This window comes from Gallinula chloropus, assembly GCF_964237585.1.
Source record: "Gallinula chloropus genome assembly, chromosome: 1".
NCBI lineage: Eukaryota > Metazoa > Chordata > Aves > Gruiformes > Rallidae > Gallinula > Gallinula chloropus.
In genome coordinates, this window is record NC_140085.1 from 11,860,810 (window position 1) to 11,873,869 (window position 13,060).

Here is a 13,060-nt window from a genome sequence, read left to right on the forward strand (position 1 = left end):
AAATAAAAGAAAAAATAAAACAACCCAACAACCAACAACCTAAATATGTGTGTGTGTGTGTCCAACATGGGAGGGAGATCAAATATGATGTAAAGTAAGAAGAGACATCTAAAAATATCAGCCAGCTTTTTATTCGTGAAACTTTATCTCCTGTCCTTGCTTTGCTCTGCCTTGACATTTACTGTAATTATTTTTCCAGCAGGTGGAATTGTCCTTATTTAAATAAACTGAGTCTAATGCTGTAGTCTGCCTTGTCCAAAACTCAGGCTTTGCTGGTTAATACCAACAGGCAGAGAGCTCCTTTTGTGCCAGCACAGAAGAGCACTGAAGAAAACCATTTTCAGACCTACAAAGGCAAAACAGAAGTGCTGTATCTCCTTCATGTTATCATATATTATGGCTCTAGCTGGAAGAGCTTTGTAACACAGTTCTTTCTCTAGTGTTTTTGTTCTGCAAAACTGCGTATCAACAGTAATGTGATATCTCTGTCTTTCAGGTTTCATTTCTTGGATGTTAAGTTGCAAATCTGAAGAGATGGCATTTCTTGCACTGCACGTGTTGATTGGGATATTTATTTACTTTAGCAGTGTAAAAGGATCTTCACAGCCTCAAGCAAGGGTGTTTTTAACGTTCAATGGTAAGAAAGAAGATAAACATTCTTAAGCAAATGTTATGATAGAGCATTTTCTTCTTCCCCTTAAATTCAATAACTGAAAAGAAATCGGCTTTTTTGATCTGAATCTGCAGTTACTATTTTTGGTTTGTGTTGCTGCTGTACTTGTCAGCCTAAATTTGATTTTTACCTGAAGTTCACTGCTACCATAGCTATATAGGTACATAATTAGTAATACCTTCTCTATGTTAGGGAAGTTATTATGTCTTGCTAACAACCAAAGTTTTATTTCTCATCTGTAACTTTGTTTTGGAAAGATGATAGCACAAGGCACATGACATGTAGTGGAAGTTATTAATGATTTGAGTTGCTTTCATTTGGTGCCCAACTGAGATACTTTATACGCTGAAAATCAGGCTGCCTGAAGGTTTACCAAGATACTTAGCGAGACACAGTTGTCTGACAAAATATCATCCCTTGTGCACTTTGTAAAATGTGTGGGGTATACAGAGCATGTAACAGTCACTGATGACCCCGTACCGTAAAAAGCAATCACAATTACTATTTTTGAAAGAAAGGTGCCTTTACTTCTGTGGTGATGAGCAGTACCTTATTAGTGCAATCATCTCAGTATTAATTTAATAGAAAGGTAGATTGTTCTTCCAGTATTAATCCCTGTGTTAAAGACTCATTTTAGCCACTGCTCCAGGATATGTGTTTTTTTTGGGCTTGCTGGGTCTGTTAGATTTGAACAGAAACTCTCTGTCACTAAATAACAGAGGCACTGACAGCCCTCTTGTGTTTTCTGCAGTTGTTGTTGAGGCATGAGGACCTGTTCCTCCCTGTGCCAGTACTCTCTGCTTTAGGACAGGTTTAATGGTTCACAAGTGCAGGGGTGTCCGGCAACTGCCACGTCCTGCCATGGGAGTATTCTGTGTGCTCTGAGTCCTTAAAGAATCACTTTAGAAATAATCATAGGTAGTAAGTATCTCAGAGGTATTAAGTATCTCCATGCTTTACAATCATCATAACTGTGATGCAGGTCTATCGTGGCACCTCAGGAAGACCTGCCATGATAGACCTGCAAATGCCAACCAGCGGACTGAACAATTAAAAGATACTGTCTATTACCTGGGGCACTAAACTTACAAGTGCAATACTTAGTAGGTGTAAAGTACCATGGATCCAGTAAAATTAATAGTTGAAATTGCATTCCAAGAGGGAACTTCCAAATAAAGAAGTAGGAATTTCTTTTCCTTGCTTAAGCATCACCACACTACTGTGGGTGGTATTGATTAAGCACAACTCAACGCAGAAGCAATTTTGGCTGTGGTTGTGTTACACCTCTATGTTTGTTGCAGTTACACAAAAGGGGCTGATTCTGATTTCCACATCATATCCATGGTGGCCCTGAAAGCAATGTAGTCTTCTATTGATCTCTGGTATGAGCATGAAGTAGGAAGTGTTCAGGTTTTGTGGTATTCAGCATTGAGAATGGGGAAGAGTTGTAATGAGCAGCAAATAGTTTTAACCTGGACTCAAGAGAGTTGTGTTACTTGGTTGCTTGGCTCATCATAGGTATCCTGCAAGTCTGAAACACAAAACGACCCACAGGGTAACCCCCCCCCCCCCCCCCCCCCCAAACCTAGGAGTATAGAAAAAAATAATGACTAGGCAAATTGAAACCTTAGTTTCCCTTTCCCTCTCTGAAAGGAAGCTGCCCCTCCTTCCTTTAAAAGGGGTTGTCACAGCTTTATGTGACAGCAACCCCTTTCTCTGGTGAGGTTCCCGGGCCCCAAGAGCATTACCTCTGCAGGCCATTCCTTGGGGGAACAGCCACAGCCCTCCAGTTCCCAGCTGTCACACTGCTGAGCTGCCTCCACTACAGCTTGATTCTGCAGTGTCGTGTAGTCTAGTTGCATGTCCCATGTTCTCTCCTTGATTTTGAAAGTGATGCTCTGCATGGGTAAAACTGAGTCTCTAGGCTCAATGAAAATTAGGGGAAAGTAAGTGTCACCAGAGCCTGGCAGTACTCTCTTAAAACAGACATTTTACTTTCTCTAAGCTTATCTCAACATTCACCCTTTCAAATAAAGAAATTCAAGTCCTTGATTTTTAATAGGTCTTTCAAAATGATTAATGATACCTTTAAGACATGTAATATCTTAAATAAAGAGCTGAGCTTTTTTGTATAACATAAACCCAGTGATTTTATTTTTAAGCCTGATTTCCAGATGGTAAGAAACAGCTTTCATTATGTGAAAAGAGTTTGCAGGTTGTTGTGTATAACAAGGTAATGGCCCCACCTTTAGTATGAACTTGTGTTTGATAAATCTTCGCTTATTTATGGGGAAGAATAAATAGAAAAAGTGAAACTTTGTATTGTTCTCTAGCCAACTGTGATAACATATTCTGTCTGCGTAAGCCGCTTCATAGCTTATTGTTTTTAAGTCGCGTAGAAATACCAAGTTATTGGCTGTCTCCATGTCCTGTGAAGTTGTCAGTTTTTATGGAGAATTGCCACTCTTTTGAAGTGCATCATTTGAAAATAAAACTATAATTAGGGCTCCTTATGTTTTAAATGACATTAGACAATAAAGACAAGTCATTCAAGCTTAGGATACTTACATGATATTTTCAAGTTCTGAATTGGATTTGGCTTGGTGTCTATAATTACATTGCATAAGTTTTAGGGGTAGAATGTATACAAGAGGAGAAAATGACTGATGCTTTTCAAAGCTAACCTGCTCCTTCAGGATCAAGTCAATTGAGCTTATTCACATCGCAGCATTTCTCATGGGAAAATCCAGCAAGTATCTTGACCTATTCTGTTGTTCATCAGGAAAGATAAAAATGAGAATCATTTGAATCATGGGCTGCTTTTCTTTTTGCCACAACTTCATTAAGAATCAAATGTAATTAAAAAGTAAGCCTGGGTAATACCTCAAGAGCCTGATAATAGGGATTTTGCAATTAACTTCAATGGCTGAAGGACTGCAACCCTAATTTCTATTTTTGAAATCAAAAGCCTGGCCCCTTGTCTAATTAAAATGTAGTTCATGACTTAGCTGAGATTGTTAAATGTGCACCTGATGTGAGTGTGGAACTTACTGCTGTCTGCACCCTGACTCTCTTGAAAATGACAGTGCTGTATAGATCCCCGAGGCCCAATTTCTATTGCTTTGCACCTTGTATAGGCATTTACATGGATGAAAGAAAAACCTAGGCTGCAGCTGGACTACATGCTTTGCACAGGTGCATGTGGGTATACATGGCAGTAGGCCCATGAAGGACCAGGGGAAGGGGTTCTCAGTTTGCTTGGGATGATTTGTCATAACCTAATTGCCCTGTTCAGCTGCGGTGGCTTGGACCATCGGTATTTGTACAACGTCTGCACTGAAGGAGCTGCCCCAGATGAAGAAAGGTAGCTCCAGCTTTTTCTGATTCTGAAGATGTAAAGATGGGAGGGCTGTGGTACAAAGTGGTGTTGGGGATTCATCTACTATGTTACCATGAAACGTATGAGAGCAAGGGGACTGAGGAAGCAAAGGACCCAACATAGCTCCCTACACTATTAGTATACCAACCTCCCTCCCTTTACCTCCTTGTCCTCAGAATACATCTTCCTTAATCTACTTAAATCACTCATCATAATTTAAAGCACCATAGTTTATTTTTTCTCCATAGCAAAAGACTTACCTTATCTGTTTATGAACTATCAAGTATAGTGCCTGCTGTTTCTCAAGCTACATGCATTCCTCCTTGTTACTGCACGTTCCCGAACAGATAATTGGGAGCTGTATCCTTCGGTCTTTACAAGGGCAAAACCTTTCTCAGATCCAGGGGGAGTATTATTAAAATAAGAAAGGAATTATTAGACTTCACAATAGTGTCAGACTTTCATTTCATTCCAAATCACATTTACATTTTGGGCTTTATTGCAACCTAAAATGTTGGGCCTTACCATTTTAACATCAGATTCTGAATCAGTCAAAGCAGTACTAGTACTTATTTCTGCAAATACACCCTTAACAAATAATTTGAGCTTTGAATTTATATGGAGATGCACAACCAAGTGATAATTTCACAATTTACTGTGAACATTTCATGCATTCCTACCTAAGATGTCTGGTCAAGCAGATATTTCCCATGCAGATTCTCCCATTGTCTCTAGTGAAAATTCCCTATGAGAAGTGGATCAAGGCTAATTTGCAGACGGTTTTGTTCCTCTTTTTGTAATAAAATTGCTAGAACACGTAAAGCACTTTTAAGAAAGTATCAGTCAGCTTCATTAATGACAATTAAAAAGCATAAAATGTCACCAGAGCAACAGCAGCACTTATTCAACTGTCAACATATTTTAAAAGATTTAATGCAATCCCTGTGGTTACCCTCAAGGAAAAATAAAGGAACTGAGAACCATTTTCTTTGAGCTCTTGAGCAACAGCAGTACAACTTGTTTTTAAACAATCCCTCATTGTAATGTTAATGTTACCACAGTTAATAAAAAGTTCATTTATTATTTGGGAGACTTTGTGCTGATGACAGTCCAGTAGGCAATGGTTTATGCTCTAATAGTTGATTGGATCTTTGGTGGTGTCCATGGAATGAAAACTACTTGTAAAATGAAATAGAGGTAAAGAATTTTGTTAAAAAAGGAGGAAAAAAATAAAAAGAGAGAGAGGAAAGAGAAAGATGCGTTTATTTTTGTTTATATGCAGAACTCGTACAGAAATATCTTGATTTATTTTTTTAATAGTTGCACAATTTTCAGGAAATTGTGGGTCAGAATTTCTCAAAAGTAACTGATTTGTGGCTTTCACAGCTTCATAGATCTTAATAGCAATTTATAAAGCATGGAATGTTGACCATGTGCAATTACTTCCCCTTCAATTGTCTCCAACTGGAGATCTAAAACCGTAACTAGCTTTTAAATACTGTCCACTAAAACAAAATTTTTTCTGATCTTTAATAGTAAAGTTGGTATTTTTACATTTGACAGAATGGACAACTGTATTTGTTCTTAAAGACAAATACCTACTTTGCACATTGAAGCCCTTGGGGGGCATTTTTAGACTTTATCTTCTCCGTATTTGGAATTTTTTAGTGCTTAATTTTTTTCTCTGTAGCTAGAGACATAATGAAATAAATCTTATTTATACAGAAATTTAACTTGAATAGGCTATGAGTTAAATGAAAAAAATAACCAAGCATATTCAAGGAAACATTATGTAAAAAGCTCAGTATTCTTTCTAGAGTTCCATGGGCAGAGGTCCCACATGCTGAATGACATTGAATCTGCTCATTTTCACACTTACTCTTGTTCAGTGTCAGTGTCACTGACTTGGCTTCACTGTCATTATTGTTGACATGAGTGTATTGGAGAGGAGAATCTCATGTATTGTTTTTGCATTTAAAGTTGGATTGTGCCATGTGGTGTGACTTCCATTATTAAAACTATCATGCAGTAAAGCTAAAGTCACAGGAGAGGTTTGGTCCTGTTCATTGTCTGTTCTCTGAAGCTCGTACAAGAGCTACTCTCATAAGAGAGCACAAATAAGTATGTGATCTTCAAGGTAGTTATTTATCAAGCCCCAAATTTAGGGGATAAGTTTATAAATTTAATCCAATTCCTGGATGAAGAACTCATCCAAATTTTCCAAACTTCAAGAACGCATGAGTGTTTCTTGCATACTAAAAAGTAGATGTGTTATCCAAGAGATTACTTATTGGAATCTCTTTCTGTTCCCCAACTCAGTTATTTTGACCCCTATCTAAACCATCTCTTTCTTTTTCTTTTTTTTTTTAATTTTTATATGGAAAAATAAAACCTTATCTTAGGACAGTTTGACAGATTTGACACATCTAAGCTCTTTTTACTTGTCATAGAAAAAAGCAGCTTATCTTGGCCAATTCCACTGCTCTCTCATTACAATTCTCCCTTGTGTTGCCTGTCCAAGGCAAATGCTGAAGCCCCTACACAGGCAGTTAGATTGTGGTTATTGTACAACACATCTTCTTTTATGTTTAAAAAATGCGATGAGAGAAAAATGACATAGACATTTCTAATTCCCTATCTTTCCAGGGCTTTTTGAGAATGAGTAACAAGAGCTCCTCTGTGAGCCATTCCCATACTGGATGAGTTCATAGTGCACTTTGATATGTGGTACTGCACAAGCCTTTTTGTGTATAAGATGTAATTAGTGACGTGACTCAGAATAATTACTCATTTTATTGAAGTATATTGACTGAGATCCCTCCATGAATACATACGTAGACCGAGACCTTATCCTGTCATTTGAACTGACTGTTTCCTCAACATGTGTATTTTGTTCTTTTTGGTGGTGACTTTTCAGTGCTCTCCATAACACTTCCTTAATAAAAAAGACTAGGCATTCTTTTTCAGGGAGAGATCTTTGTCATAGGGACACAGTTTGCTGATTCAGTGTGCCTTCTCATCTCATCTTACATTCAGACTGCCATGGCTTCAGCAGACACCAGGTTAAAAAGGTGGCTACATGCTTTCCTCTGTTCATCCAATTACAGAGCTGGGGGCCTCAGGGATGCCTCTGAGGAGTACTCCATTACCTGCATGAATCAGTGTGATGTTGGATCTTCTGTCTTACTGTGAACTGTGTAAATCAAGACAAGTGTGTCTTTCCAGTAATAAAGTGAATGATGGTGATTAATAGAGAGTTTACACCATCTGTTCTTCCTCTGTTCTCTTCATACCTCTGTCCTTATTCAATACAAGCTTGGTACAATTGCATCTGCATCATTGCTTCATCTACCAGTGATAAGGCTTCTTCCTGGAAACAGAAATCCTGCTTACTGGTTTACTGGAGCAAAGACTCTGTTACCACAGTGGAAGGAAGATAAGGAGTGATTGCTTTGCCTTTCCCACGAAATCACTCTTTCTCTGGAGTTTGGACAGTCAGGCCCTTCAGAGAATTTAGTTTTTCTTCTCATCCTTATTAAGGCAAGAAAGTGAATTTCTGATCTAGTGTATGAATGTCCTCAAATCACCACAAGCTTAGAGCTTGGGTCTACGAGCACCTTTCAGGCTGAGTTCTTAATTCTTAATTTTGCCCACTCATAATCTGGCCACCATCTCAGGAGTGCAATATAACATTTTTAATGACATAGTAGTCGCAGGGAAGGAAAAATGGTTTTACTTTTATTTTATTTATTGTTATTTGGGAACTCTATGTAAATACTTCATGTAAAATACACCCTATTTTTATGAAAAGTTGTTACTTTTAGTACCTATTTCAAATGCAAATTTGATTTCATGAAATGTAATGTTTAGAAATGGTTTGGAATTAATACCCAGACTTTTGAACTGTTCTACTTAATCTTATTCACTTCTCTGGGATAAATGATCATCAAAATTATCTTCAAGAATGTGGATGAGGAGACATCACAATCACCCTGGATTGCCAAGTTGCTTAATGGGAAAAAAATGTGTCTTGGCGGTTAATTTTATCTTTAAAAAAACCCACAAAAACACCCAAAATTAAGATGAAACCAAATTCTTTTATTAAAGGCATTGCTTTCAGCCGTTAAGGTCAGACTGGCATTCTGAAATGAAGAAAAGGGACTTTACTTTAGAGTTACACAGTAAATGTGTCACGTTAAAATTCAATCTCAACTATCTATTGTCTCAACTATTGTCTCTTTTCAGTATTTCCTTTGCAATTTCATACTTTCTATATTGTCTTGTATATGCAACTGGAAAAAAAAAAATCTTATAAACCCTTCCCTGAGAGTAACAGGCTTCCTCAGACACCTGCTTTTCTGATCATTTGTTGTTGTTTCTTAGAGGTTTTTTTTTGCTTAATTCCATTTCTTAATGAAAAATACATTTGCTTTTAAAAGCTTTGAGTTATGCAGAATATATCAATTGCTGTCAGCTCAGAACAAATTAAATTTGGCAAATATTTGGCTTTTTTTAACATCTGAGTAAATCAGACTATGTCTCTGGTTCTCCCAGCTTAAAGGACCTGCAGAGGTAGATTTACAGGGATAAGGGAAATATGTGAGTCAAGTGCCTGCTCACTAGTTCAGTTCAGTGTCTATGAATGATGAGGTTCATTTTCATTCCTTCTCACATAGCAGATCAAGAATGCAAAGTTTGGAACAGCCGAGGGAGAAGATAGGTTTCTTGGTATACATGTACAGAAAAAAATAACAGTGTAAGAGAAAACAAAGAGGGAAAGATAGTAGAATAGACGTATTCATTAATCCTGGAGCAATTTATTTTTAATGTGAAAAGACATGTATTCGAAACACTATCTCATACATACATCAATATGTACACCTGCATTTTCTGCTTTTTTATCCCAAACATTTTACTAGGTGTGAAACTAAAACTGGTAACAGAAACTCCTTGAAAACAACTAGCGATCTCAGAAGGCGAGTGACGTTCCCTTATCCTTGACTGAGCCACAGCCAGCCAGGCAATGAGACAGTTTTTCTTGGGGCAAACACACTTCCTTTGGCCACTTTCAATGGCCCAGAATAGTTCATAATGCATTTAGTTTCTACAGTTCTTAGAAATTCCTCCTTGTCTGAAACAACCAGTCTGCATGCCTGTCATTGCAGTTTTCCAAGACGGTCTCTGTGCTACTAAGTTGAGTGCTCTTACGAGGCATGATATCAAATTAGTCCACAAAAACGTAAGCACTTGCATCTTCAGAATGGCACTTACTGTTTTTTTAATATCAATCAATTAAGATGTTATTTTCAAGGAGAGGGTTGGCATTTTTTCAAAAATTTTTGGGGCCTGAAAAGGATTTAGTTGGCATGGAGAGCTGATCCTGGGCTTAGACTTTTCGATGGCTTCAACATGAACACAGCTGGAATTTTTTAAGCTGATTCGGCTGAAAACCCACTTCCTGCCACTGTTGAAAATAATGCACCATCTTTTTTCTTTTTTTCTAAACCAGACAAACCTACAGCGAAGACAAAAGAGTTTAAACCCCTCATGAGGTGCTTTATTGTGGTTTGCATTAGGGAAATAAAGCTGTGCACACATAGCTATAATGTATGAAAATGAATATGCCTGTAAAGTCATTACCTGTGATTTAATAACTTATCTTTATAGCTTTGGTAAGTCCCTCTAAAACGAGGAGGGTGTCATTATTCCAGAAGAAACATTGTTTTTTCTTACAGATACTTGTGAACATACTCTGTGATTTTATTTCAGTGGATGTTTCTTCAAACTCTCACTCCTATTTCCTGGTCTTCGGTAAACATGTTCTTAAGCTTACACAGGCAGCTGAAAAAGTCTGTTCCTAAAGCCACAAAACTGCATAAAATTGCAAAACTAATTTGAAACTTTCAGATGTGGTGGGGTATACCAATATCTGCAGTAACAGCGTTCCAATATCTGCACTAACCATGTTCAGAAAGTGAAGTAAGGAGAAGCCTTACAAACTTGGCCAGCATGGTCTGGCCCACCAGCCAGGTCACAAACAACAGGCTTTTATCTGCTTCTCTGTCTTCCTTGGAGACATTAGAGAATCTTAACTTGCATAATGTGTGCTTCCTCAAATGATGAATTATTCCTTCTGCCCAGCACCCTGAAGATGAGCAGTGAGTTCAAGAAGCACAAGTATGGCACTTAGAGAAGAGAAAGAACATTAGTCTTGCTGGTATTTGTGTGTGTATATATGCGACTGTGCTAGTTAAAGCTGCTGCTGTGTCCCCTTCAATAAAAGCAGACGCTGGGGTAGAGGGGCAAGCACAGGAATTCAGCATCTCCCCGGCAGCTGGGGAGAGCAGACCACCCTGATGCAGGAGCTCTGAAGAGAGTTTTATAGAGGAAGGTTGTGCCAGCTGAATCAATACTTGGGCAGGTTTCATACCTACTGTGGTAATTTACATAGATATGATGCGAGGAGTGATCTTACAGAATTAGTTTTTTAAAAAAACCCCAAAAACCCCAGCCTTTCTTGAGTTGGATTTGTTTGCAGATACAGGAATCTGCCACAAATGATGACTTAATTTCTGTTTGCAATTTCAAAAAAAAAGACACATTTCATTCCAGATTCTCAGGGTGTCATTGCCAAAGAACTTTTCCTCATAAGAGCTCTCCAGATACATCCAGCACTGCAGCACAGCGATGAGATGCCTCTCTATACTATAATTATTATTGTTGTTGTTATTATTATTATTATCATTACTGTTGTTGCTGTTGTTACATTTGTGCTTCTATCACGTGTGTGTTATTGGTATTGGTATTTTGGTATTAGTATCCGTATTGGAGTCAGGCACTGAATGCTGTTTATAAGGCAGCCTGTCCTTGTATACTCTGTTTCTCTCTTACCTTGTCTTTAAAGAGATGGATGAAGTCTGCCTGGACTTGTCCCACAGGCAAGCAGCTGAGTTTTTTCTTTTCACTTGGCTAAGGTGAATGTGAAGGACCTTTGTGAAAGTTATTCTCTTTCTACAAGAGGGTTATTTCTCTTTCTTCTGAGAAAACAATGGCATTGGGAGGGGTTTATGGCTTGCATATGGCTGCTGAAAGCTTCCCTAGCCATCTGGAGAAAAGTCTCTTTCAGATCAGGTTGGATGTGAAAGAAAACATCTAACGACTAAGATCAACTAAAGTTGAGACTGTGTAACAGCAATAAACCACAGAACTCTGAATAAACAAGGAGGCCACTTACTGTTTACTGTTCCCTTTGCTTATTTTTCCTGCTCTGTCTCTGTGATAGCCCCAACCTGCTTACTGAACAGCTAGAAATGAGTTTTGTTCAAAGTGTTTCTAATACTTGCTTGATAGGTGTGAGTCCTACGTAGAAATGTGTGAGAGAGAAATAGCACATTGTGGGACATTTTTTCTCTAAAAGGCCCTTTCAAGAAAGTAACTATTTCTCTGTGGAGAGCAAGGGGGTGATGTAGCACTCACCAAGATGTAAAAGGATTTTGTGGAGGTTATTCACAATCACAAGGAGTTGGAATGAAGTTACTCCACCCCAGATCACATTGTATGAGAACATTCACCCATAGTGTCTGCTCTAGGAGTATACTCCAGCTCCTTTAAAGGCTGATTTAGGATCTGATACCAGATGATCTCACACTGAAGAAAATACACGTGTATTCTTTTTAGGCTCACTTAGGAGGCAAAGGATTAATTTTCCACATTAGGACATAAGCATGGTCCTGGCCTATTGTGTCATTTTTATGTTAAAGTTTTATGCAACTCTTCCAATTTATTTATTTTTATTTGTGGAGAGATCAGGGAAAGAGATTGCTGTATCCACTTTCGGTGCCTCCCATCATAAGAGGTGCTGGCAAAATGGAAGAAGCTTGATAAGGACTTCTAAGCTGTTATAGGTGTTGGAGCATGTGGTGGACAAGGAGAGACTGAGACAGATGAGTTTCTTCAGCCTGAAGAACAAAAGACTTGTGTCATCTCATGTCTGTATGAACTGTTTGATGGGGAGAGTATAGAGAGGAAATAGCAAGGAGATAGGACAAGGGGAAATGGCATGAAGCTGTGCCAGGGCAGGTTTAGATTAGACATTAGAAAAAAATTTTTACTGAAAGAGTTGTCAGGGCCTGGAACAGGCTGCCCAGGGGTGTGGTTGAGTTGCCTTCCCTGGATGTGTTTAAAAAAGGGGTAGATGAGGTACTTAAGGATATGGTTTAGCTTAGGATGGGATTGGTTGGACTTGATGATCATCAAGGGACTTTTCCAACCTTGTGATTCTGTGATAATGAGGCATTGAAACAGGTTGTATGGGGAAGCACTGGACTCTTTATCTCTCCAGGTATTCAAAACAGCTAGACGAGGTCCTGTGCAGACTCATCTTACTTGAGTAGCCAGCCCAGTTTTAAGCAGGATTTTGGCTGACACAATCTTCAGGTGTCCTCTCCAACTGTGGGCTTTGCGGTTCTCTGATTTTATCAGCAATCAGCAGGTGTGAGTATTAACATGCTGGTATCTATTTTGGCAGCCTTTCCAGCACAGCTTCTATACTAAAGCAGCTCTGAAGAAGAAAGTTTTTCTCAAAAAGGTCAGAAATCAGACCCAGATGACCTGGCATCCTGTGCTCACAATGGAAGCTATAAACACTCAGCATCAAGAATTTTTATTTAGATGCTTACAGCAAGTTATTGTGCCTAAGGTGTGGGTTTCTCAGTTTGAAATTGTTATCTTACAGTTTAATACAATACATTTCCCTGGTGTGGAATGGAGAAGCATGGATCTGTCTGTAGCTGCACAGTAAAATACAACAGTTTGTCTTCTAAGGAACAGCAGAAACCCTAGATATGCAGCATTACATAAAAAGACATGAAAGCAATGTCAGATGATTCTGTCTGTACATCAATCTTTGCTCTCTTGTTTAAGAAAAAGAGACCGCCGCCTTGTGAAACTGAGCTCATTCATAATATGACAAGTAAATCACTACAGGTTATGATTGAGTGTGCAGAATG

General features: G+C 38.4%; 1 protein-coding gene across 1 annotated transcript in view; it reads left to right on the forward strand.

Annotated features, from left to right (window-relative positions):
* Positions 1 to 534: 534 nt before the first annotated feature.
* SEMA3C (semaphorin 3C) overlaps positions 535 to 13,060 on the forward strand; it is a gene marked incomplete at its 5' end in the record, with an annotated part of 114,291 nt that continues 101,765 nt past the window's right edge. The window contains one exon of the mRNA XM_084274727.1: positions 535 to 637. Coding sequence (XP_084130853.1) covers positions 535 to 637 — 103 coding nt within the window. The remainder of the gene's footprint in view (positions 638 to 13,060) is intronic.